Source organism: Camelus ferus, chromosome 22, assembly GCF_009834535.1.
Source record: "Camelus ferus isolate YT-003-E chromosome 22, BCGSAC_Cfer_1.0, whole genome shotgun sequence".
Taxonomy (NCBI): Eukaryota; Metazoa; Chordata; class Mammalia; order Artiodactyla; family Camelidae; genus Camelus; species Camelus ferus.
This window is the reverse complement of record NC_045717.1, coordinates 16,771,914-16,797,564: the sequence shown is the minus strand read 5'-3', so window position 1 is coordinate 16,797,564 and position 25,651 is coordinate 16,771,914. Positions and strand designations below refer to the sequence as shown.

Here is a 25,651-nt window from a genome sequence, read left to right as displayed (position 1 = left end):
TAACCAGAGGCGATCCTCACTGTTTTCCATGTCCCTGGCAATCGGAGAGCTGATGCTCTAACCCAGTAGAAGCCCTAATGGGCTCTTAAGTAGATACAGCAGATTGGGCTTATAGGACGAGCAGCCATCGTAGTGGGATGGCATATTGCCAAGGATGCTAAATTGCCCTCGAAATACAGTGACTTGGTTAATGCAGTAACAGTTGGTCCTGTGTGTTCTAAACAATGCCCCAGGCAGCTGCCAGTGGAATCTGGGGCCATCCACTGGAATTCCCAACCAGTGAGGGATTGGCAAGTGAGGGTTCTAATTGTCTTGGTTTGGGTGGATACCACATCTAGCCTAACCCAAGGTTTCCCCTGTCACTGTCCACCACTAGGGGATTAGAGGAACTGAGTACAGATATTCTCATCGAATAGACAGTGACCGGGGGTTACATTTTAAGGGTCATGATGTGCAAGATTGGGCCAAAGCACATGACACTGAGCAGAAGTTCCATCTCCACCCCTCCCCCATCCTCCAACCCAAAGCTGCAGGCAGCAGGGTTGGTAGAAAGAGAGAACGGAATTTTAAAGCAGCAGATTAAATGACTAAGAGGGAAAACCACCCGCTAGGCGGACTAAAGTACTGCCCCAGGCTTTAATACATTTAAATAATCAACCAGGAAGGCCTGTTGCCCCATATGCCAGACTGAGGAGCCCTGCCCAGACACCCAACACTGTAAAGGTGCGGAAGTGGTGGGAGAGAGCCCCTGCCCCGACTCTCAGTGTGGATCGATGTGTGGTGCTGCCTAGAACACCAAGCCCTGTCACACCAGCAGTGGAGTTCGCTGTGGGATGTCCCACCAGGATGAGTGAGTTACACCCCTGGGTGAGGGGGACCTGCTTAGTCTCTACTGGGACCCTGCTGTCCTGCTATAAGCTGGACAGTCACCATTGAAAGACAGGAGAAGGTGGGGGTCCTGGTCTGGGAGGAGAAGGTGGGGGTCCTGTTCTGGGAGGAGAAGGTAGGGGTCCTGCTCTGGTCTCTCCTTCCCCGAGTCCACCTCCTCACTCCTGACAGTGCTGCTCTTTCTGCCGACATGTCTGATATGCACAACGAGGTCAAGTTCATAAAACTGCAGCCACATTAACATCTAAGGATCAGGTCATAAGTGTGAAGGGGAAGACCTCCCCTGCAAGTTCCTACTAAGGATCTGTCTTTTTGACCTTAGACTCCTGCTGCTTCTGTGCTGTCCAGTCACAGGGTGGGCACCAAAGGGACCCACACACATGCCCAGCAAAGGAATCACTCCAGCTGTTGGATATGTGAAAAACTGCTCCTCTCTAATTCATCAGGATTGCCGTGGTGGGCACTAACACTCCAGTGAGGGAATTAGAAGGCACTAACGCAGTATATTACATTACAGAAAAACAAACCTGGATGAAAGCTCTTTTTTTTTCTTTTCTAGTGGGGAGAAGGTAATTAGGTATGTATTTATTTTGATTTTTTTTAAATGGAGGTACCGGGGACCTCATGCATGCTAAGCATGCACTCTACCACTGAGCTATACCCTCCCCCTTAGATTAGTGCCTTTAATTCATCTGATATTACCAATACTGATCCAAAAACCAGGCACACACTATCAGTAACACTGAGCAGGGGATATTCTTTTTCTGTTAGTCATCACCGACAGCCCAGCAAACTGCTGACCAATAAAAGTACCACCATCAGAGACACAGGTGGTTATGCTTACATCCGAAATGGGTACATTTGGTTAACCCCAGGTTAGGGATATTTGGTACCTGGGCACCTCTATTTTGGGAACAGAAAAAACATTCTCAACAGAACCAACTCAGTTGGAATATGAGGAATATGAGAAGTACATCATTGGAAACTGTGCCAGCATTCTGTCCTATTAAAGGATAGCGACTGGTTTGGCACTGGTCATGCCGCCCAGGTATTTATTGGGTAATCCTTAATGAGACCCAGTGGATGTGGGGCAAAAATATTTGGCCATCGCTTCCACCTGGATGGTTGGGCTGCTGCATCCTGGGTGCAGAGAGAATCCACCCCGCAGTCACAAAAGTTGTGAACCTCCCTCTCCTCCAGTCCAGATGGGCACATTCTGTTTTCCACTGGTACAATCATTTGACCACTGTCTTTTTCCCCTTTATTGGCCTGGAGCACTCATAGAAGCCCTTACTCAATTCACCCAGCAAGTCTTAAGTGATAGTTGACAAAGTCTGCACTTCCTGAACAGTGACATGTCTGCAATGAGAAAAGCTATCCTTCAAAACAGGATGACCTCGGACATCATTACTGCCTCGCAAGGAGGCACCTGTGTCATTATTCAAGTAGAATGTTGTGTGTTCATGCCTGATGCGTCTGCTAACGTATCGTCTTTATTAAAGCACATGAGGACACAAGTGAAGGCCTTGAGTGACTCCCAGCCTCAGGGACTTAATAAATCAGTATTCAAATCATGAGGCTCTTGGTGGGAAAAAAAATTGTTACTTATTTTGAGAATTGTTATCTTAATCCATGTTTCTTTTTTTTTGGGAGGGGCAGGTAATTAGGTTTATTTATTTATTTATTTATTTAAATGGTGCGACTGGGGATTGAACCTAGGACCTCTTGAATGCTGAGCACACACTCTACCATTGAGCTATACCCTCCCACCCCAATCCCTGCTTCGTTTTGCGTGTGCCTATGTTGTTGTTGTGCTATCTGCCTCCATTGCAGCTGGAGAGCCACCCAACATGCCCCCTCCATGCTAATGATACTCCTGGCTGACCATTCATCACATGTGGTAGAAGAGGGGGCCATGTCAGATTGTACAAGCCGGTCACGAGGGGTGGAGTGTTGGAGGAGGTCATTGAGAGAACATGACTGTCAGTTGACCCTCGAGGTGGCTCGTGGCAATCAGAGGCCCCTTACCCCTGCTCCCCATCTTTGGAATGTATGTTCCACCCACTATTCCCACAATGGGAGCCATTTTCAAAGACTCAGCTTTGAGAGAGTAAAGTGTTGTTGAGGCCACCTGAACAGTATATGTGACTGAATCCAGTTAAGGTCTCTATGTAAACATTTAAGATTCTGGTGAGCAGTGTGGAGATCTACTGGTCTTGTGGTTGCCTCCCAGAAAGCCTCATAAATAAGTTCCTTTGCTGATTAAAGCAACCACCTACCAACCTGGAATGGTCTACCTCTTTCTTTTGTTTTTCCTTGCCTTCTATGTATGGGGACCAGTTTCAGATTTCATCGGGAGAACTCCTGAGGTTGGGAACCAATATTCCTCCAAAGTGGTGGGAATAATGGGGTACTTCAAGGGGACCCATAGTTTCTTCACTTCTGTATCTTTAGTGGGTTATCTTTCCCAGGATGTTTGTTTCCTCATGGGCATTGAGTTTTGAATTTCATATAATTTTCATATGTCATTAAATATTCTTCTTTTGATTTTTCTTCCATTTACAAATATCAACAAAATTTAATCAATAGTCTAAGAAAGATTTAGAGAATTTTATTTGAGTCAATCTGCAATTATAACCCAAGAGAGAGTCTTTCAGAAAGTTCTGAGAATTGTTCCGACAGTTAGAAGTCAAAGCCCAGTTGCATAGTTTTCAAGACAGGGTTCTGACAATTTACAGAGGCCAGGTCTGCACATATTATGTGAGTAGTGGGCCATTGTGACCCGTTACAGGATTTAGGAAGGAATATTATCTCATAAAGAGTTCCCTTGCTGGCACTAGAAGAAAATTGCTTTTCTGTTGAGCAGGCATTCCTGTGTTAAGGAGATCTAGTTAATATATAATGCAGATGTGTTACCAAACCAAACTTGGGTCAGTTTGCCTGTGCACCAATCTATTGCCACTGGATTGTAGTGAATTAAAGCCAATCTATTGGCACTGGATTGTCGTGAAGGAAAGTGTAGCATTTATTGCAGGGCGCCTAGCAAGGAGTCCAGGCAGCTACTGTCCAAAAGATCTGAACTCCTTGATGGCTTTCAGGGAAAGGTTTTTAAAGACAGGGCGAGGGAGGGTGGGAGTTGTGGGATACATGATCAGCTTGTGGACATTCTTCTGATTGGTTGGTGGTGAGGTAATCAAGAGTCAACATCATCAACCTTCTGGTTCCAACCCATCGGGCTCTACATGTTTGTGGGCAACATACAGTTAACTTCTTCCACCTGGTGGTGGTTTCAGTATTTGCAAAACAGCTCAAAGAACATGGCTTATAATATTATCTATAGCCCTTGAGGAGGAACTAAAGGTCCTTGACTTTGTTTAATGGCTAAACTATTACTGTTTTGTCTTGCTTGACTCTTTTCCTTTGCTTCTGCATTTTCCCACTTCTCTGATTAAATTTATTCTTTAGAACTCAGGGAAGGCCTATGAGGCTAAAGTTTTTCTACAAATAAGAGGCAGGTGGAGAACATGGGATGGGGTTGGGGGGGACAGACCTATCCCAGGAAGGCCCCATAGGGTCCTGCTCAGTTACAGATGCACAATACACACTAAAGGGGAGTGAGTAGTGGCCCAAACAGCAGAGAAAATTTTATGGTAAAAATTTTCTTGACCCACCTTAAGAACAATTTTATTTCATCACTAATATAAAAATCATTCTTAGCTTACAGGTGGAAACACAGCCTCTGTACCCTGCTTACTGAATTGTGACTCAAAGACAGAGTTTTGGATGAAGTTGAAAAGGCAGCTTTATTTCTTTGCCAGGCAAAGGAGGTAATAGTGGGCTAATGCCTCTAAGACTGTAAGCCTGCTGGGGAGAGAAGGCAGGGGGATTTATAGCAAAAGTTCAAGAGTTCAAGGGGTGGAGCTAGTTTCCATAGAGATCATACACAGGGTAACAAATTATTGCAAAGTTTTTCTTGTTTTTGCATATACAATGGTCCCCTTCCTTCTGCTGGGTATGAAGTTTACCTCTGGCTTTGGGACTTTCTCAATATTCTTGTTCCTAGAACAAAAGGTGCACAGAAAGAGGCTCTGTGGAAAAGAGCTCTAGAGAAAAATTTGTGCAGCTTAAAGTCAGGCTGATAAATGCTTTTAGCCTTTTAAGCAGGCTGAGGGCTGCAGCTCGAAAAACAGGATACAAGGAAACCACAGGGATCAACAACAACTATGAATAACAAGATGCACAAAACACTCCACTGCCCCTTCTGAGGTGTCAGGGTTATGAGGAGGGCACTGGGGGCAAAAGCAGGGCACTGAGCATGATCCCCTCACACAGCACCACCAGGGTTTGGGTGGACCACCCATGCCTCCCTCCTCTCCAGCCTAACCCTGGTCAGCAAGAGCATGAGAAAAACTCTTTAAACCATTATACAGTTGAGGTAGTTACAAACACCACTGTAGATATCAGATGGTCACTGATAACAATAGGGTCGTGCTCTGTTACAGTGGTACAAAAACCATGCGGTGGGCTAACCCATGATATTGTAGAAAATTGTAAAACATGCAAAAGTAGATAATATTCTGTTCCCTAGCTTTCCATATCTTCCACCTGAGGGTGTAAAAGGAAGCAGCCATACTAAATACTTTCATATCACATTAAAAAAAAAAAACTTATTGTATCTGTGAGCAAGTCCTCAAGTTACACCAAGATTTCATGGCTCAAATTGGTCCCTATTTTTAGTTAAACTAATCACTGCATAATCCATAAAAGTTTTCCTTGGGAGGACTTTCTAGAACTAGAATTGCGGGTTTTTCATACTTGTCTCCCCAATTTCCCGGAAACACCCACTGTGTTTCTGGAAGACAGGCTAATACCGCAAGGAATTCTGGGGAGCGTAGTTCTGGTTTGCAGCTAGCGAATCCCTAAGCGCTGAGCCCGGACATTTCCGGCGGAAGTTACTGGGCCTGAGAAGAAAGCGAGACAGTTTTCCGCAAACGTCGCTCACGGGTGCACTTGCGGGATGGGCGGGGGGCGTGGCTTCTTGTCTCCATGCCATTGGCGGGTCGCTTTCCCAGCACGCGCATACGGCGCTTCCGGACCCGACCTCACAAAGTCTTCTGGGAGTTGTAGTTCAGATATTTGCCCGAACTCTCCTCGGGCAGCGGCTCGGAGGTCCGAGGCGGTCTACCGCCTTCCGCACTTGTCTCACGGGATGGATCCAGGGCCGGGGACCGACGCGTCTCCGCTGGCTGGGCTGGCCTGGTCGTCGGCCTCCGCGCCTCCGCCGCGGGGATTCAGTGCGGTGAGCGACGTCGGGGGACGCGGGACAAGTAAAGGGAGATGCGGCGGCACCAGGGCGGGGGCTTTAATGGGGACAGAGGCGGCTGCGGTCGGGTAGGAGCTTGGCGCTGACCCGCGTCCGCGCCTTAGATCTCCTGCACCGTGGAGGGGGCTCCTGCTAGCTTCGGCAAGACCTTCGGGCAGAAATCTGGCTACTTCCTGTGCCTCAATCCTTTGGGCAGCCTAGAGGTAAGTGGCGCCTGCCTTCAGAATCCCCGGGATCCTCCCACTCGCGCAGTCCATTCTCGGGGCGCGCCGTCTCTGCTGCTGGGTGACTCGCTGTGTGTCTCCCCCTCCACCCTAGAATCCACAGGAGAATGTGGTGGTCGATATCCAGGTCCTGGTGGACAAGAGTCCCCTCCCGCCAGGATTCTCCCCAGTCTGTGACCCCCTGGACTCCAGTGAGTCTCGCGTCGACAATGTAGCGGGGTGAGATGGGGTGGAGTCGGGGAGTACGTTCGCGTCCCTGAGAGGAGGACCTGGAAGGGAATGGACTGACCACAGGTGCGCGAATTTTGAGTCTTGGCCGCCCTTTCGGTGCACTGGGTGATGACATTGTTGGCTGAGGACTAAAGAGCCCTGATCTAGGGCGGGACGATGTGCCCTGCCCTGGGTAAAAATGTGGGGTTGGTACAGTCTCTTTCCTAGAGTAAGAGTCCAGTCAATGCAACCAGTTTTGTTACTGTTACTACTCCATCTCCTAACACTGTAGCCAAGCTGAACCACACGCAGTTCTATTTTTCATTTCCAGGCTTTTGCACACGGGCTTCGGTTGCCCTAGTGTTGCCCTCCCGGCCGTGACTGCTCTGCTTTCTAACTATCAGGCTCTCCCTGCCTCCCGTGCATGCCCCCACCATGTCTTGTCATTTATATTTAACTCTTAGCATATATCTATTGATACAGGACTTGGCAAACTTTTTCTGTAAAAGGCCAGGTAGTAAATATATTAGGCTTTGCAGGCCAGGTGGTATCTGTTACATATATGTATGGATGTAAAGACCATTCTTAGCTCATGAGCCATAGAGGAAGAGACTTTGGACCGGATTTGGCTCACAGGCTGCAGTTTGCTGACCCCTGGATTAGAGGGCTGAGAGAAAGTGAGTTTGGAGGGGGCCAGGCTGGGTACCCTGTTCTGTCTGATCCCACAGCTATCCACCCTCGCTGTGGTACCCAGGGCCACCCCATGGATGCTCCTCCATGTCACTAAAGATGAGCCTGCCCCAATGGCTCCTAAAAGCTGCATGGAGTCCCCTCCTCTTGCCTTACCATTCATGATTTAGCCACTGTCCTAACACCATTCAAGTGACTGCCTTAAACAGCACCCTGGCGAGCATCATCCTGGAGCCATCTTTGGGCCCCTGCCCTGTTTCTTCTTCCCTTTTCTCATTCCCCTCCTTGCCTCCCACTCCCAGAGGCCTCTGTGTCAAAGAAGAAACGCATGTGTGTGAAGCTGGTGCCCTTGGGGGTCGCAGACACGGCTGTATTTGACGTCCGGCTGAGTGGGAAGACCAAGACGGTGCCTGGTTACCTGCGAGTAGGGTAGGGCTGCCCCCTCGGTCTCTGGCCTCCTTCCTCACCCCGCCCCCCCAAGTCTCATCTCCCCCTCTGATCCTCAAGGATTCCCATGAGTCCTTCCCTTCTGCCACCTCCCTGGGCCTCAGTTTCCACATGTTAAAATGGGGACAGTTGTACCAATCTTGTAGGGTGGTCATGAGGAGTAAAGGCGCTGGTGTGTCTAAAGTGCCTAGTATGGTGACTGAACCCGGCAACATTGGTTAGTATGTTGCTGACAGTGTTGGCTGAGATGTGAGGTCACCCAGAAGCCTACCTCCCCTGCCAGCTGTTTTCAGCCCTGGCTGCATCTTAGACCAGAGCCCCTCCTCTCTCCTCCTCCTCTAGGGACATGGGTGGCTTTGCCATCTGGTGCAAGAAGGCCAAGGCCCCACGTCCAGTGCCCAAGCCCCGAGCTCTCAGCCGAGATATGAGGGACCTCTCCCTGGACCCGCCTGGACAGCCCAGGTGAGTCCTTGGGCTCAGGGATGGGAGCAGCCATGGAAGGGGAATGGCATCAGGCCTGACCTGGGCTGTCCTGCTTCCACCAGCAAGGGTGGCTTCCTGGAGCGGACGCTGTCAAGGCTGGGCTCCCGGGCGTCTACCCTGCGGAGAAGCGACTCCATCTATGAGGCCTCCAACCTCTATGGCATGTCAGGTGAGCACAGAACAGGGAAACTGAGGCACAGGGGTGGGGGCGGGGTGAGACTGGCCGGAGGTTGTACAGTCCAGAAGGGGCAGGGGCAAGGTTGGACCATCCCTAGGCCTCCCCGATTCTGTAAAGACTGGGAAGAGCTGAGACCTTTGGGATGGGTGTCTTGGGTTGGGATGGGCAGCAGGCAGGCTGCCTCAGTTCCTTCCTCCCACCTGCTTTCTTCAGCCATGGATGGGGTTCCCTTCACACTGCACCCCCGATTCGAGGGCAAGAGCTGTGGCCCCCTGGTGAGTTAGGGTCATGGGGAATCTGGGTCAGCCCCTGCCCACTGCCTTGCTAGGCACCAGAACGCCGGGAGCATCATCCGTGACTCATGGAGGGGAGTTCCTGGGTTGGAGGAGGCTGGAGACCAAGGGGTGGGGGCTGGAGGGTCTCCCGGAATGAGGGAGTCCAGAAGGGCGGCTGGATGCTGGTGCTAGAGGTATGGCTGGTTGGGGGAGAGGACGGTTGGGCAAATATTGAGGAGGCTCTCCTTAAAGATGAGGGAATGGGGGTTCCAGGTTGGGGCCTGACCTGCTCCTGCCTGCCAGGCCTTCTCTGCCTTTGCTGATCTGACTATCAAGTCGCTGGCGGACATCGAGGAGGAGGTAGGTGCAGAGCTGGGGAGGGGGTGGGGTTGGGGGCTGCAGGCCACCTCAGTCTCCCTCTGGCCCCCATGATCCCAGCTACATCCCACCTCGAGGGCTCAAGATCCCTCCGTTCCTAAGTGCTTCCCCACCTCTCACCATTCCTCAGGCACTGGCCCCTCCCCCCCCCACTCCCCTACCCCTTCATCACTGTGCTCTCCCCTCACCCTACCTCAGTACAACTATGGCTTCGTGGTGGAGAAGACCGCGGCTGCCCGCCTGCCCCCCAGCGTCTCTTAGCCCCAAACCAGCTCCAGGGAAGAGCCCCCTGCCTGACACTCCTTGACCGACAGCTGTCCACCCCATTCTATTTTGGGAACCTTGGCAGTGCAAGGCATTCCGGACCCTCGGCCACCCAGTGGAGCTGCAGCCCTGGAAGAGGGGGTGGGACTGGGTCTGTTTGGTGATGGGGCCCCCTGCCCAGTGGGCAGGGGTTGGGGCTGGACGGAAACCAGTGCCTTCAAGTCACTTGTGTCAAAACTCTGATGCCTGGAGGCCATGCAGGCATCCTCCTGGTAATAAACACTACGCTGTCTGTGCCATCTGTAGTCTCCATCCTGGCTGTGTGTCCTTTGTGGCTCGTAATCTTCAACACACATGGAGCACGAGCTGGGGCAGATGCACACCCAGCAAGTAGGTGAAATCAGCGAGGGGAGGGGGGCACTGCTGCCACTCCCATTCTATGGAGGGAGAAACTGAGACTTGGGATTCTGGATCACAGAGAAGACTAGGTCCTGCCCCTCCATCGTTGCACATGACAGTAATAATAGTAACATCTACAGTTTATACTGTGTGTACCACATCCCAGCACCTGATAGGCAGTATATGATTTAGTCCTTCCCAGCCCCAGTGGGAAGACCTGGTTTTGGGGCCATTTCAAAGATAAGGAAACCAAGGCTAGGGGTGGCTAAATTCACAGCTGAGATTTGAACCCAGAGCCTGCTGTCTTAACCACCAAGCCATCAGTTCTATACATCCCCTTTCTTCCGCTGTGTGGTGGATGCAAACGGTGGATTCTCGTGAATGACAGCAGTTACTTCCTATAAGGTCTTGGGGAAACTGAATTAGGAAATAAGGGATTCCTCGGGGAGATCTGGGTACATTCCTGTAAACCTCTGGTCAGATTTCTGTCAAGTGATCAATATGTAACCTTACTTTCTGTGTGTTTCAAAACACCTTGTTTAATATATGCTGCCGGTTTGTTATCATTGAACTCAGAGCCAACAGCAGCATAACCTCATGCTTGAACAAAGCTCATCAAACAATATTTCCTCCAGAGGCACATTCTGGCCTTCTTCCTCCTGGGGACACTAGATAGCTCTTCAACAGTACACTTGGGGGCCTTTTCAAATGGCAAAATCACCAATAAAAAAGGATGGGGCCGGGGGCGGGGGTATAGGTCAGTGGTAGAGTGCGTCCTTAGCATGCGTGAGGTCCTGGGTTCAATCCCCAGTACATCCATTGAAAGGAATAGACAGACAGACAGACAGACAGAACTAATTACTCCCCTCCCCTCCAAAAAAACCCCAAAATGAAAAACGTGCCACTAGCTAGATCTCAGAAGGAATACCTGTCTACAGTCAGAGAGCTGGAACAGGAAGGCAGAGCATCACCTCATCCCACCTCAACTGGGAACATGTACCTCTGGTGGCTCAAATTTCTGTGAATATCCACCAACCACCACAAAAGCACTGTGAGTCTTGATTTGGGGGTGGTCACAAATAAATTTTAGTCAGTAGAATTGATGAATACAGACTCCACCAATGGTGAAGTTCAACTGTGTATGTTAAGTGAACCACCCCAGTCTCATGCCGTCTTTCTCACACATGGGCTTTCTTTTCTGCTTTCTTTCCTGGGTCCCATAGCAGGGTGGCCCAGCTTCTGCTGCAGTCAAGAACATCCCCAGATCTCTGCAGCTTAAGGTGAAGGCTTATTTTTCAGTCACACCATGTACCCAGGGCAACCGGCTGCTCGTTGTAGTCATGTGGAAATACACCTGAAGGAGTGGCCAGCATCCCTCCAAGATAGTGGGGATGGACTCAGAAAGGTCTCATGTTGTCAGTTAAATACTCTGGCCTGCAAGTATCTTGTCAAATTTCTGCTTACAGTTCATTGGCCAGAAAGGGTCACATGGGGCCTCGCCAGGATATGCCAACCACCTAGAATCTTGTATCTAACCGCACTGCCCTGGGGACCTGCAGGGGCAGACATTGCCCTGAACAGGGGTCCAAGAGAAGAGAGTCCCTTGCCCTGGGGTCTGAGGGAGGAGGCAAAGTCCTGCTCTGCGGTCCGATGGGTGAGGTATAGCCCCGCCTTGCGAGTCTGAGGGTGGAGACAGTGAACGATGCTGGAGAGGTGGATGAGGGGAGACTGCAAAATATACCCTCTCCCACACATATTTCAGCTGCTTTGAGAAAACTAGAACTCAGGTGCTAAGATACCTTCCCAAATCTCTCCCTCTGGGCACAGCCAGCACCTACCAGGCCCAGTCCAGGCTGCTCCGGCGCCGGCCTTGGAATTTGATCCAGCCGGGAAGCAAAGGCTGTTTGTTCTCCCTGATTGTGATCTCAGCCACCCCGAAACCAGCCCCGGATCACTTTCCAGGGCATCTGTGTGTAACCAGGGGCCCTTGGATGAACCAAGCTGACTTTGGGTCCGACTGGACCAACTGTCATTGCCAGGTCACTGACTGCAAAATCCTAACCGTTTGAGCCTCCCAGGGCCTGGGAACAGCCTCACAAAGGGGCCAGTAAGTCCCATTGGGGCCTGTGCCCCTAACCCCCAACTCCTAACTTGGGCCACATCAATCCTAAGAGCTCTAGCCAAGCTTACGTCATCTTGGGCTACAGTCAAGGGAGAGGAAGACTTATCCTGCCATTTGCTCACTCCTGGGCACTGAGCCAGGCATTCTGGGGACTAAGAGGGACATTTCTGGAGAGATGTAGCTCAAATGCTCACCAGACCCTGAGTACCTCAGTTTTTCCACCTTTACAATGGGAATCTCAACAGCCCTCCCTTCATAGGTAGTTCTGAGGGATAACTCATGTGGGGCTGTTTCTCTCAGCTGCCCCTGCTGACTGTTGCATAAATGCTTCCTGGCTCTGAAAATCCTCAGCTGGAAGGTTTCTGCAGCCCAAAGTCCAAGCAGAGTGGATGGAGGATGCAAGTCCAAGCGGCCTCTGCTAGTGGCAAGCTCCACGCTTCTTGTATTCAAATGTAGAGCTCAGCTGTGGCCCCTACTGCTCTCTCTACCCCCAGATCAGAGTGCTGATCTGTGGCAGCCTTGAGCATCCCCTTGGGCCCCCTCCCAGCCAAACCGTCAAAGCTTCTGGCTTCTACCCCATCATTCATTCTGCCTGTTCTTGAACTTGACCTAAGGGCAAGGCCCCAACAATTCCTCTTTCCTGAGCCTGGCTAATTAGGTTCACTGTTATGTCTGTGACATTTATCTGGGGGTATTGTCTGTATCACCAATTCCTTCTTGTTCATTGCTGAGTAGTATTCCATTGTGTGAACATACCACAATCTGTTCACCTGTCCATGGACATTCGGATTGTTCCCAGTTCTTGGCCATTGAGTGAAACTGCTCTGAGCACTCTTGTACATGTCTTTTGGTGAATATACATTTGTTCCTGTTGGGTAAATACCCTGAGTGGAAGTTCTGGGTGGTAGGGGAGGCCTAGCTTCAGCTTTAGCAGATATGGCCAAGCAGACTTCCAAGGCTATTGTATCAATTTACCCTCCCACCTGAAGCAAATTTCAGTGTCTCCATGTCTTCAAACACTTGGCATTGTCAATTTCATTAATTTTGGCCATTTGTCTCACCAGCTGGAATTTCTTAGCTATCCTGTGCTCTCTTGCCAGCTTAGAAATCCGAACTGGAAATAGCTGACTCATGCTGTATAGAAAACCCCGCTTTCTCATCTTCCTTATTCATCTGTCGTTTTAATTTGTCTTTGGGCAGAGAATTCACAAGACATTACGTAGCTACTGAGATGGTCCCCTTGGGGGAATTTTGGCCTTTGTGTCTTGATATCCAGGCCTGGTAATCCAATCTTCCCCTTAAGGGTAGGCTGAATCTAGTGTAGGCTCACTTCTTTTGGGGGAAGTAATGAGGTTTATTTATTTATTTAATGAAGGTACTGTGGATTGAACCCAGGACCTCATGCATGCCAAGCTTGTGCTCTACCACTGAGCTATTTCCCTCCCTGACAAAGAGTTTTTTTTAAAAAGTGTTTTAATAAAGTGTTCTCTGGGGGAAATGGGCCCTTTGTTGCTCTGAGCAGTCTCCCTCAAGGTAGCATCTGGCCTTCTGTTCTAAATGTCATCAGCACAGAGGACCCCCAACTACATCTGCCACTTTCAGAAGTTTTCAGGTGCAGAGGTAAAGGAGAGAGACCAGTTGTACTGGGGCAACAATGTTGATACCTGTGTGAGTTAGGCAGGGTCCTTGGTACATGGCAAGCATTCCAAAATCAACAGCTCTTCTCAACCACAAAATAGCACGGTCAGGTGCTTTCAATATCCTCCTTAGGCCTGCTGTTGTGAAAATGCCATGAAGCTGGAACAGATGTTATGTGCCTTTCTCCCGTCCACAGACATCTCTATGTGATGAAGATAACTCACAGCAAATACCTGTGCCTCGGCCTTGGCCTGGGGCCTCCTGCGGCCTCCTGGGGGCCACAGGAACGTGTCTGATCGGTGCATAGAAAAGGCCAAAATTGTGAGGGGTCGATCCCAACGGGAGCCACTCTCAGCTAATGCCTGATGGTGATAAGAGGATCAATACCACAGCCCCCTCGCCCCTGGTGGGGGACCAAGTTATGTGTGCTCTATGCCATCTCCCCAAGGTCCTTAGTGGGATGGAGTCCGGGTTACTCGCGGCACTGTCTGCTCTTTGGCGCCCCCCTGCAGGACGCCAGGGCTTCCTGGGTTCACCTCCCAGATAAACGGACCACCTCTCTGCAATCATCTCAGGCTTTGGTTCTAATGACGCCAAGCTTAAAATGCCAACAGCTGCTAGTGTTGGTGAGACTTGCGGAGTTCACGGAGTCATTGATGCTTTTTCTGATTTGGTCCTCGCAGTTTTGCTATGGTGGGGTGGGAGTGGGGACCAGCCCTCTTTTATAAGAATAGAAACTGAGGTGCAGGTCGCACGTCTGCTCCCCGAGCCAGGTCTGTCCTGGCTGGCTCCTAGAATGCCAAACCTTCATCAGGTGCCCAGGACACGGAGCAACCAGAGTATTTGGCTCCAGGCCCAGAACCAGCCTCTTCCCTCCTCGGAGGAATTCTGCCAAGATATTAAGGTGCTCGGCGTCCCTTCCGGAGCGGTGCCGACCAGGGTGGCAGGTTTCAGCAGGGACTGTGGGCAGTGCTTCCTGCCAGTCTCCCATATTGCAGTTTCCAGGGCTCTGGGTCTCAGGAGGATGGGCAGGGATCAGACTGGGTTGGGGCTAGCTAGCACGCAGGGCGCAACATTTAAGGAGGTGGTCATTTCAAGCTCAGGGGTCCTTCTGTACCTGAAGGAGCCTGAGAATGGGCACCTCCTTAATTTTTTGTGTGGTTTTTTTTTAAGTTGAGGTGAAATTCACCTAATAAGGAATACACCATTTTTTAAATGTTCAATTCAGTAGCATTTGGTGCATGAAGGATGTACAACCATCATCTCTGTCTAGTTCCAAAACTTTCCCATCATCCCAAAGGAGACCTCTTCCCTGTTGGCCGTTACTCCCCATTGCCCTTCCCCCAGCCCCTGGCAACCACTTATCTACTTTATATCTCTACAGATTTGCCTGTTCTGGACATTTCATATAAATGGGATCAGATACTATGTGGCCTTTTGTGTCTGGCTTCTTTCAGTCAGCCTGATGTTTTTGAGCTTTATCCATGCTGTAGTGTGTGTCAGGGCTTCATTCCTCTTTATGGCTGAGTAATATTCCATTTATGGCTGGATCACATTTTGTTCATCTATTGATGGATATCTGTGTTGTTTTCTGCCTTTTGGTGATGGTGACTAGTGCTGCTGTGAACATGTATGTCCAAAGATTTGTTTGAACACTTGTTTTCAATTCTTTTGGGCCTCTTACAATTTTGCATCCCCACCCTAGTCCTGGCCCTGGGGATGGGGCCTGGAGATCCAGTTCCTAATTCCCCAGACCAGTTCAGGAGAAGAGGCACTCCTCGCCCACAGCGTGCCAGGGTCCTTCTCCTCAGTTCTCTTGCCCACCCTCAGAGTTCCCAGGGCCTCTCCTATTCCAGAGAGTTCTCAGAAATGGGAGTCTCCAGTGTTTCCCAGGCACCTGCTCTGTCCTGGAGTCCTAAGTGACAGGGTTATGGGGTTCCATCCATCACCACTGCCATGTGCTCTCACAGGAATGTTCTTGCTTCTTGAGCCTCAGTTTCCCCATCTGTGAGTGGGGGTTGTCCTAAGGATTAACTAAGGCCAGAAATTGCCTGTCAGGTGCCTGCAGTACCAGTCATGTGATAAAGACGTGCCTTTCATTCTTTTTTATCCTCTTCGTTGATAATGCTCACCAAGAACCTATGCTTCCTGGACACCCCTATGACAGGTGCCACGTGGAGGGGGCGGTCTGTGCAGCCTCCTGGCCCAGGAAGGAAGTGGCCCAGGCCAGTGGGCATCCAGGTCTGTGTGTGTCTGGTCATCAGGATCCCTGCCCAAGGTCAGGCTTGGGGACCAGCCTCCCTGCTGGGTGCTGTCACTTCCCTGCCCGTTGGGACAGGTCCTGGGGAGCTTCAAGCCACTATGTGGCTGAGTCTCCTCTGCTCCTGAGTCCCCATGTGGCCCAGGAAGGGGCAGGCTGGGAGATATCTGGGGACATTGGTCCACTTGGGGTGGGGGTAGGGGCCAGGCCATCCCCACACCCAGTGAAACTGATATGCATGAAGATCTGTGGGACACAGGTCCCAGACTGCAGTCTCCCAAGGGGCACATTCTCTGCCTCCAACTCCTGCCTTTCCTACCCCAGCTCCTGTCACTCCATCCCTCATCCTGGGCCTGGACTTGGCTACACAGCACTTTTGGATATGGCTCACATGACATGGAGAGAGTGAGATGGAGTTTATTTTCAGGTTGTACAGGATGGGGGGGCAGGAGACCCCTGGGGCTCTGAGTTATCCACTCCAAGCCCCTTCAGTTCCATTGTTGCGGAAAAATGTGTTACAGATCGGTATTACAGCTCAGTGTTACAGCTCAGTTGTGACAGCAACCTGGATCCGGGCAAGAGACCAAGCAGCACTTGGAGAGTTGGAGAACTCAGGTTTATTACGCCAGCGGGCCCAGAGGAGTTAACACGCCAAGCTCTAGACCCCGTCTGTAGGTTTACACAGGCCTTTATAGGCTGCCAGTTTACACTTTGCAACATCATAAGCAAATAAAGTATAGCAGAAGTTGACCAACCAGGAACAAGCTTTGTAGGAATAGACCAAATAGTAGTGAGAGAAATAACCAATCAGGAGTGAAGGAAACAACCAATCAGAAGTGAGCTCAGGGAACCAATAGAATTTTAGGCGTAAGTAAGCTGTTTCAGAGGCAAAAAGTGAGATAGAGCCTCTGGGCCAGGGAACCGGATGGTGCCGGCACAAGAGTGGGGGCCCTGCTGTCCCCCCTGGTGCTGGTTTTTTTGTTTTTGTTTTTGTTTTTGTTTTTAACATTTTTTATTGATTTATAATCATTTTACAATGTTGTGTCAAATTCCAGTGCAGAGCACAATTTTTCAATTATACATGAACATATATATATTCATTGTCACATTTCTTTCTCTGTGAGATACCATAAGATCTTGTATATATTTCCCTGTGCTATGCAGTATATTCTTGTTTATCTGTTCTACAATTTTGAAATCCCGGTCTATTTCTTCCCACTCCCCACCCCCTTGGCAACCACAAGTCTGTATTCTATGTCTATGAATCTATTTCTGTTCTGTATTTATGCTTTGTTTGTTTGTTTTGTTGTTGTTGTTGTTTTGGGTTTTTTTAGATTCCACATATGAGCGATCTCATATGGTATTTTTCTTTCTCTTTCTGGCTTACTTCACTTAGAATGACATTCTCCAGGAGCATCCATGTTGCTGCAAATGGCATTATGTTGTCGGTTTTTATGGCTGAGTAGTATTCCATTGTATAAATATACCACAGTTTCTTTATCCAGTCACCTGTTGATGGACGTTTAAGCTGTTTCCATGTCTTCCCTGCTGGGTTTTTTATGGGGCTTCCTGCCTCACCATGAGTTCCAGAAACTGGCCTTCATCCCACCTTTTCCTGCCACTAGGCACCCCGAGACAGAAGCACAGGTTGACATGCATTGAGGACCTCCTGTTTACAGGTCCCTGGAATGGCTCACATGGAATCTCACGAGAGCCCTCGGAGGAGGAATGGCTTCTGTTCCCATTTTACAGACCAAGAAACCGAGACACAGAGCAGTGAAGCCTTCAGCCACAGGCCCACAGCCAGGAGTCTGGGTCCAGGCCTCCAGGTGTGTCTGTGGTCCTGGGCTGCTCTGAGCTCGGCATACACAGGTTTCAAACACTCACGGCTGGGAAGGATTCGCAGAGTCTGAGACCGGCACTTGGCTTGGGTGCTCTGGTCCTGGTCCTGGGTGCTATTGGCAGCATGGAGGTTACACGACTCAGGTTCGAATCCTGGACCTGATGCTCAGTACTGACCTTGGGACCCTTGGTGAGTCACTGCCCCTCTCTGGGCCTCGGTTTCCTCATCTGTAAAATGGATGGAGATATTTAGAGAACTGCTGCCTAAGCCTTCCCCTCCCCTCCTGCCTATAACAGAATTTTATTCATTCTGGACAGCTACATTTCCTAGTCTCCCTGTGGTCTCCATGGGCCATATGACTCTGTTCTGTCCAGTGAGCTATAGGCAGAGATGTTCCAAGGCCTCCCAGGAAGACTTTCAAAAGCTTCTGAGCCAGCCCTGGCCTCTACTTTTCCCTGAGTGAGGAGGTGAAGGCTGGAGCCCTGGAAGCCATTTTGTACCAAGAGGTAACCTTGAGGACTAAAGTCAGGGATGCTGTGAACTGAGAAAAAAATCAATATGTGCTGCTACTGGACCTATCTCTACTAAGAGTCCTTTTCCTGCTGCCTGACAGCAGGAAGGACACCAGGTCTCTATCCCTGACCCTTGGGCTCACACCAGGGTGGAGTCCTTCCCTGAGTTCCCTGGCCTGTGACTTAGGATGCTGCGCATCTCATGTGTGACCTCCTCCCAGTGCCCCTCACTGTCAGACAGTTTCTGGTGCATGCGGGATGCAGGCAGATTGCTCTCCTGGCCTCGCTCCATGGCTGCAGGTGCTGTGGCAGTGACCGTGGGCCTGAGGGAGGTCTCAGACTTTGGGTAGGATGAGTAGGGGGTCCAGTGATGGGTACCCTGCTGGGGCTGAGCCCCTGGGCTGGCCTTGGAGACTTCAGCAGGGCGGACGGGGTCATCTTCAGACTGTGGCAGGGACAGCTCACAGGGGCCACGGCGGGTGGCCCGGGTGGCCCGGAGCAGAGTGTAGGTCAGCGCCGCCACCAGGACCAGAGCACCCAAGCCAAGGATGGAGGCAGCGGCTGCACCTATCTCAATCTCGAAGAGCAGCAGGGTGTAGATGGACAGTGCTGGGGAAGAAAACAGCTCTCATTCAGTCAACAAATATTTGCCCCCGCCAAGCCCTGGGAGGGCTCCCCCAAATGGAGGGCAGTCAAAGAAAATCGTACATTATGACAGGCACACAGACTAACTCATATAATCCTCCCCCACCCCACAAACACATCATCATCATATCTATTTTGCCATAAAATGGTAAATTGTATGTTATGTGTACTTTGCCACAGTTAAAACAACCCAGATCTCAGGCTTTCTGAATCCCTGTGATTGACCTTGAATGAATCACAGTCCCTCTCTGGCCTCAGTTTGCTGATCTGAACAACAAGATGTTTGGTGACCTGACCTTGAGGACCTGTACTGGTTCTCTGTTGTCCCTGTCCAATGTCCATTTAACACCATTCCTTTTTGGTGGGGACTATCCTGTCCATTGTAGGACATTTAGCAGCTTCTACCCACCAGATACCAGTAGCACCCTCCCCCTGCTCTGCCATGATGACAACCAAAATGTCTCTAGGTATCTCCCATTGGGAAGTGCTGCCCAGTCCATACCCCTACCACAGTCACTTGTCTAGAAGCACTAACCCCTCTCTGGCATCAGTGATGAGTATGGTACTAGGCTTGGCCAATCAGAGCATTGCTTCCCCTGGTTGTAGTGATTGGTGCACAGGTATCATATGACCCAGGGTCAGCCAATCAGAGTCAGCCGTGGGACTTTTGCTTGAGTTATGGGAACAGGACAATTTTCTTACTGCAGCAGTTAGGCAATTGATAGGAGAGAAATCTAGAGCTGATGGAGGACTTCTTGGCACTTTATGGACTGTTTTTATGCTTTCTCCAGCTCTGCAGTCTTGCTTTTGAAGATGCCACACTGCATCAAGTCTGACATATTAAAGTGAGGCCAAGGAATTTTTTTCTCTAAACATTTTTGAAAAGGTCTTTATAATTATTATTTTGGCTCTGGCTAGCAACAAATGGATGATTGGCTCGATGTGCTTGGGAATTCTTGCTGAGTGAGGTCACCTCACCTCAAAAAGCATCTAAATGGGAGCTAAACAAATTCTTGTTTTAACACTTAATGAGGTTGACATAGTTACCTTTTTCCCCCCCTTTGTGAGTTTTCTTGTATTTCAGAATGAGGATAAAAATATTCTCCAAGTCTCCAGCATTTTTGTCGGCCCATGAAAAGGCTTGAGGTCATAGGTATTATGCTGAAAGCAGTTACAGATACAGGCATCTTTTTCAGATAGGAAAGGTGAAGATATGAAGAGGTGAATTAAGAGGCATTTCTGATGACCTCATTTGAATGCCTGGATCCAGCCACATCTGAGGCCAATAACTCCTGATCTTTTCAGATACTTGAGTCACTCCATCCACTCTCCTTTCTAAAAAACCAGTACCTGGAGCATGTTATTAAGTCAAATGACAAAGGTTATGTGGAGTTCCCTGCCCTGTAACATACAAATTCTCCCAATGAAACCTCAGCTCATATCTCATAAGTAAATATTTTAAATATACCTTCTAAAGTTCTATTTCTCTATGGTGGTGCTAAGGAAAAAAACCAGTAATAGCAAATCGTTTGTTTTTCAGTTAGCTGAGTATTTGTTCTTCTAGTACAACAGGTTGTTTATAGGGCTGCCAAAGATGTCTGTATGGTGCATCGCTGAGTCTGCAGGTCCAGCAACACATTTTTCAAGATTAGAACGAAATATAAGGTGTTAGACGTTTCTTTAAAGAAACTTGATTGGGAGGGGAGGGTACAGCTCAGTGGCAGAGCACACGCTTAGCATGCACGAGGTCCTGGGTTCAATCCCCAGTACCTGCATTAAAAAAAATGAAATTATAAATAAATAAAACAAATAAACCTAATTACCTCCCTTTCCCCACCCAAAAAAGAAACTTGATGATTTGATTCCTTCACCAGCATGCATGGGTGAGAGAACACTGATGTAAGAAAAGTTAAGTCAGGGAAGGGAAGATGATGTGGTGTGTCTTTCTGGTACCCAGGTTATTCATTTTCACTCTGATTCAGGTTTTGGGGGTTAAAATTGCATTTCTGGCTTATAAAGCATTTTTTTCCTTAAGCCATTCTTGAGCTGGAGGTTCTGATATTTGTGACCAAAACAGTTTTTGCTAAGGCCAACCTGAGAAACACTCTCTGCAGAAACCACCAAGGATTTGGAAATTTTCATTCAAATCAAATGTAAAACACCAATGAGTTAGGTTCTGAAGACAACCACCATTTATGGGACCCCCCCTAGTGGGACCATATGCCATCCATGGGCTTTTATGGGGATTAATTCAGAATCCTCTCAGCAATCCTATAAGGAATGGGCAGTTATTAACCCCACTGTACTAGTGAGGACACGGAGGCACAGAGGGAATTTGCCCAAGGCATCAGAGTGAGAAAGTGTCAGAGCCAAGAGTGACACAGACAGGCTAGCTCAGGATCTGACCCCGGCTATGGGGCCATTATCCCTGACCACCCCAACCCAGGGCCCTACACCATGTTCTGTCCCCAGCACGCACCTGCTAAGTACACGGATACCCCACAACAGAAGAGGCCGAGGGCCACATGTCTGAGGAGGCGGCAGTCGTAGAGAAACCAGTCAGACCTGGGAGGGAGGGAGGCAGGAAAAAATTGGGCTCAGGAGGTCAAGCTGGTGGAAGAGGATTGGGGAGGAGAGGGAGGGAGAGTGGCCCAGCTTTGGGGAACTGTATATCTATGTGATGACCCAAACATCCTTTCACCCCCCCACCCCCAACTCATTCTTCCTTCCAGGTAAACATCCACCACCACTTACCATCCATCCACATCAATGATTCAACCATACAGCCATGCTTTATTAATCCATCTACCCATTTATTTAAACAGCCACTATCATCCATTCATCCATTTGTCATTCACCACTTATCCATCCATTGACCCATTCATTCCCACTCACCCATCCATCCATCACCAATCTTCCAGTCACCATCCATTGAGCCAGCCAACCATCCATCTGTCCATCCAGCCATCAGTCACCACCCATTCCATTCCCCTCCTCCATAACCCATCCATATACATCAATCCATTCAAACATCCAATCTGCACAAAGCAGCTATTATGTATGACACTTGCTAGACATCTGACCATAAGCTTATTTGAGGGTGAGGAAATTGTGGTTAACTCGTTATCAGTGATGATAGACATAGAAGTTCTCAAGAGCTGACACGGATTGAGGACTTAGTCTTGAGCCTAGCAGCGGGTATACTCTCTCTCCCTGCTCCAGTTCTGTGAGATCAGGAAACGGAGGCTCTGAAATCTTCCATCATCACTCACCTCCTACCAATACAATGGAAATGGCTTTCTCCCTGGTCTCCCTGCCAGCTCCCCTCCTAGCCCCTTTTCTGCACAGTGGCCAGAGTGGGTAATTCCAAACTTAAGTCAGATCATGTACTCCCTCGCTCACAACTCTTTGAGGTGGAGTAAAACACAAAGTCTTCACCACAGCACAAGAGGCCTTATATAGTTCAGTACCTTTCACTTCCCTGACCCCATCTCCCTGATCTCCCCCTCCACCCACACCAATCACCTCTATCTCCCTCTACCTCCCCAAGCTGATTCCTGCTCCAGGGCTTTTGCATATGCTGTTCCCTCTGCTTGGATCACACACAGTCCCACAGATCTTCTGCCTCCTTTCGTCCTTCAAGTCTCAGCTCAGGCCTCCCCTGATGGTCCCATCTCTCCCTCTGCCCTGTCCTCCTCCACCCCATCACCCCATTTTCCAGCATTCACCACCATTTGACATTATTGATCTGTTTTGTTTCTTTATTATCTGTGTCCCCATGAAGGTGGGTCCAGGTCCACCTGGTTCCTGCTGTGTCCCCAGCATTACAGTTCTGGGCTCAGCCCCCTGCAGGTGCCCAACACATATTTGTCAACTGACAGAACACATGCATTTCAGCACCCCTTGAACTATCAGATGGGTGATGCACAATTTGGATGGGATCCAATGGTGGAAGTTCCCATCCGCTCAAATCCGTGGAACCCTGGACCAGGATCCCTGCTCCCCTTCCTCAGCATCCTGGAGGGAAACACTCGCATATGGGACAGCCAAGTCCTTGGTTCAAGGAAAGTTCCTCACTTCAAATTCACGGCTCCCCCTTCCAGTGCCCATGTCCCTGCACTCAGGTGACTAACAAGGAACCCCCAAAACTCTCTACCAGATTCAAGTTCAAATCCAGCCCACCCCCTTCCAATCTTGGCAACCTAGAGAGAGCAGCCTCGCCTGTCCAAGACGCAGTTTAAAAGGGGGATAATAACAGCACCAGCAGCCCAGGGGGCTTCACTGAGCGAATCCACATGAAGTGGGAGGTTCCATAAATGACAAAGGCCATCAACACTGGGGCTAGCTGACCCCAGGACCTCTCTGAGCCTCAGTTTCCACATCTGTGAAAGGGGGTCACAGCTGTAGTTGTACCTGCTGTAAATTTTCAACAAATATAGGATGGAGGGAGAGATGGATGGAGAGAAGGAGAAAGAGGGGAAGGGAGGGAGGGAAGAAAGGAGGAAGGGAAAGTGAGTGGAGGAAGTGAGGGAGGAAACTCTCCCCCAATCGGAGGCCCAGAGAGGGGCAGCGGCTCGCCCGGGTTCGACCAGCCCCGATCCTGGCCAAGGGGCCCGTCCTCTTACCTGCTGGGACCAGGTCCCGGCGCCATCTCAGCACCCAGGTGGCCGCAGAGCGCAGCAAGCAACAGGCAGGTGAGACCCAGCACGAGCGCGAGAGCGGCGAGGACGGCGGCCAGCGGCAGCAGCGCCAAGACCGCGTTCTCCGGCAGCCCCGGACCGGGGGCCAGCTCCCGGCCTAGCAGGTCGGATCGCAGTCCCCGAAGGTCCGAGCGGCCTGCCTGCAGCTGGAACAGCAGCTGCGCGCCCAGCGCCGCCAGCACCGCCGCGGGGATGCACAACAGAATCATCGCGGCCAGCACCCGGCCCCCATACGACCTAGCCATGGAGGGGTCCTGCGGGCCTGAGGGATAGTCGAGGAGTCAAAGAGATTTTAGGGGGCAGGAGAGTTGGGAGACGTCTGAAGGCCCCCGGGGATCCCCAAGGGGGCGGGGCTGCAGGGGGTGTCTGAAAGTTGAGGGGACTCAGAGGACTCGAGGTGTTTGTTGGTCGTGGTGTGAACACCAAAACTCCGGGACAACTTGAGACAAAAATCTTCTCTCTCTGGTGACCCTGCGGGCGCCCCTTCCGGGCCTCCAGGTTCTGGAGGGGCGGGGCCGGCGAGAGGCGGGGCAAATTAGGGGCAGAAACGGCCCCGCGTGGGAGAAGGGCTGGGTGGCTGTATCCAGGGAGCCTCACAGGTCCCTAAACGCATTAAAGTGACCCTCTTTCCCCTCCCGCTGTCCTAAACGCCTATCTTATTTATTTATTTTTTTAAGAAAAGAAACTTGAGTGGGGAGGATATAGCTCAGTGGTAGAGTGCCTGCTTAGCATGCATGAGGTCCTGGGTTCAATTCTCAGTACCTCTATTAACAATAAGTACATAAATCTAATTACCTACCCCCTCCAAAAAAAAAAAAGTTGAACGAATATTTAAATAATTCATTTTGGTACTTGGTCTCTGCCCACGGACCTGGCAACTGCCTGTGATATCCCCTCCTCTCACCTTCCTTCAAGGCTTTGCAGAAATGTCGCCTCCTCCGCGAGGCCCTCCTGGATCCCCTCCCCATTCCGCACACCTGTCCTTCGCTGTTAGGCTTTGTTGTTCCCACGGCACATTTTTGGGAGGGTTATTATTTATTTATTTTTAAGTTTTAAAAATTGAGGTGAAATTTACACAACATAAAAGTAACCATTTTAAAGTGAACAGTTCAGTGGCATTTAGTACATACGTAATGTTGTGAAACCATCACCTCTGTCTAGTTCTGGAATTTCCATAATCCCCGGGCAAGATCCCATTTCCATTAGCAGTCACTCCCCATTCTCTTCCCCCAGCCCCTAGCAACCGCTGATCAACTTTCTGTGCCTATGGATTTATCTCTTCTGGACATTTCACATATAGGAAAGCAGATAATATGTGGCTTTTGGTGCTTGGACTTTTTCACTCAGCATGATGTTTTCAAGGTTCATGCAAGTTATCAGTGCTTCATTCCTCTTTATGGCTGAACAGCATTCCGTTGTGTGCATGGACCAAATTTTGTTTATCCATTTGTCTGTTGATGGGCCTTTTGATTGTTTTCACCTTTGGGAGATTGTGACTAGTGCTGCTGTGCACGTGCACAGACAGTTTGCTTGAGTCGCTGTTTTCATTTCTTTTGGGTCTATACCTAGGAGTAGGATGGCTGAGTCATATGGTAACTCTGTATTTGACTTATTGAGGAACTGCGGGTTTTCCACAGCGGCTGCACAATTTTAAATTCTCATCAGTAGCATAGCGCACCAGGGCTTTAATTGCTTTAATTTCATCATTTCTTTGACAACCCTGTTATTTTCTGTTTTTAAAAAATTATTATAGCTGTCCTACAGGGTGTGAAGTGGTATTTCATTGCAGTTTTGATTTACATTTCCATCATAATCACTGATATTGATTGTCTTTTCATACACTTGTTGGCCATTTGTGTATCTTCTTTGGAGAGATGTCTGTTCACAATCTCGACTTATTTTCCAGTGGGTTATTTGTCTTCTTGCTTTCCTGAAGAATTTGTATCTCCACATGCAGTGTGTGTGGTTTCCTGCTGTCTGCGACCCCCTTCAGGGTCGGTGGGGGGTGTGGGGATGCTGCTCCAGGACCCCAAAACATCACCTGCTGTGTCCGCTTCCTGTATGAGACTGCACCCAGCACACAGGAGGCCCTCAATAAATGCTTGCTGCACACATGAGTGAATGACTCGCCTTGTACTCCTGCTCTGGAATTCTTGCAATATAGAAAATATC

General features: G+C 49.7%; 2 protein-coding genes across 3 annotated transcripts; one reads left to right on the top strand and one right to left on the bottom strand.

Moving 5' to 3' along the window:
- Positions 1–6,005: 6,005 nt before the first annotated feature.
- Positions 6,006–9,670, top strand: MVB12A (multivesicular body subunit 12A). Of its 2 annotated transcripts, none has more exons than XM_032465315.1 (9): positions 6,006–6,187; positions 6,316–6,414; positions 6,530–6,626; positions 7,638–7,764; positions 8,125–8,244; positions 8,328–8,434; positions 8,657–8,718; positions 9,022–9,078; positions 9,295–9,670. In XM_032465315.1, exons 1-9 carry the CDS (start codon positions 6,098–6,100, stop codon positions 9,355–9,357), a joined length of 822 nt encoding a protein of 273 aa, XP_032321206.1. In that variant the 5' UTR covers positions 6,006–6,097; the 3' UTR covers positions 9,358–9,670. The 2 variants fall into 2 exon arrangements, 1 of the variants encoding a protein (XP_032321206.1); XR_004314289.1 differs by having other exon boundaries at positions 6,011–6,187; positions 8,992–9,078.
- A 7,563-nt stretch (positions 9,671–17,233) lies between these two features.
- On the bottom strand, positions 17,234–23,752 carry TMEM221 (transmembrane protein 221). The gene is made up of 3 exons (XM_006174798.3): positions 23,405–23,752; positions 21,259–21,344; positions 17,234–18,743 (listed from the first exon to the last, which is right to left on the bottom strand). Exons 1-3 carry the CDS (start codon positions 23,722–23,724, stop codon positions 18,274–18,276), a joined length of 876 nt encoding a protein of 291 aa, XP_006174860.1. The 5' UTR covers positions 23,725–23,752; the 3' UTR covers positions 17,234–18,273.
- Between the last annotated feature and the right edge of the window lie 1,899 nt (positions 23,753–25,651).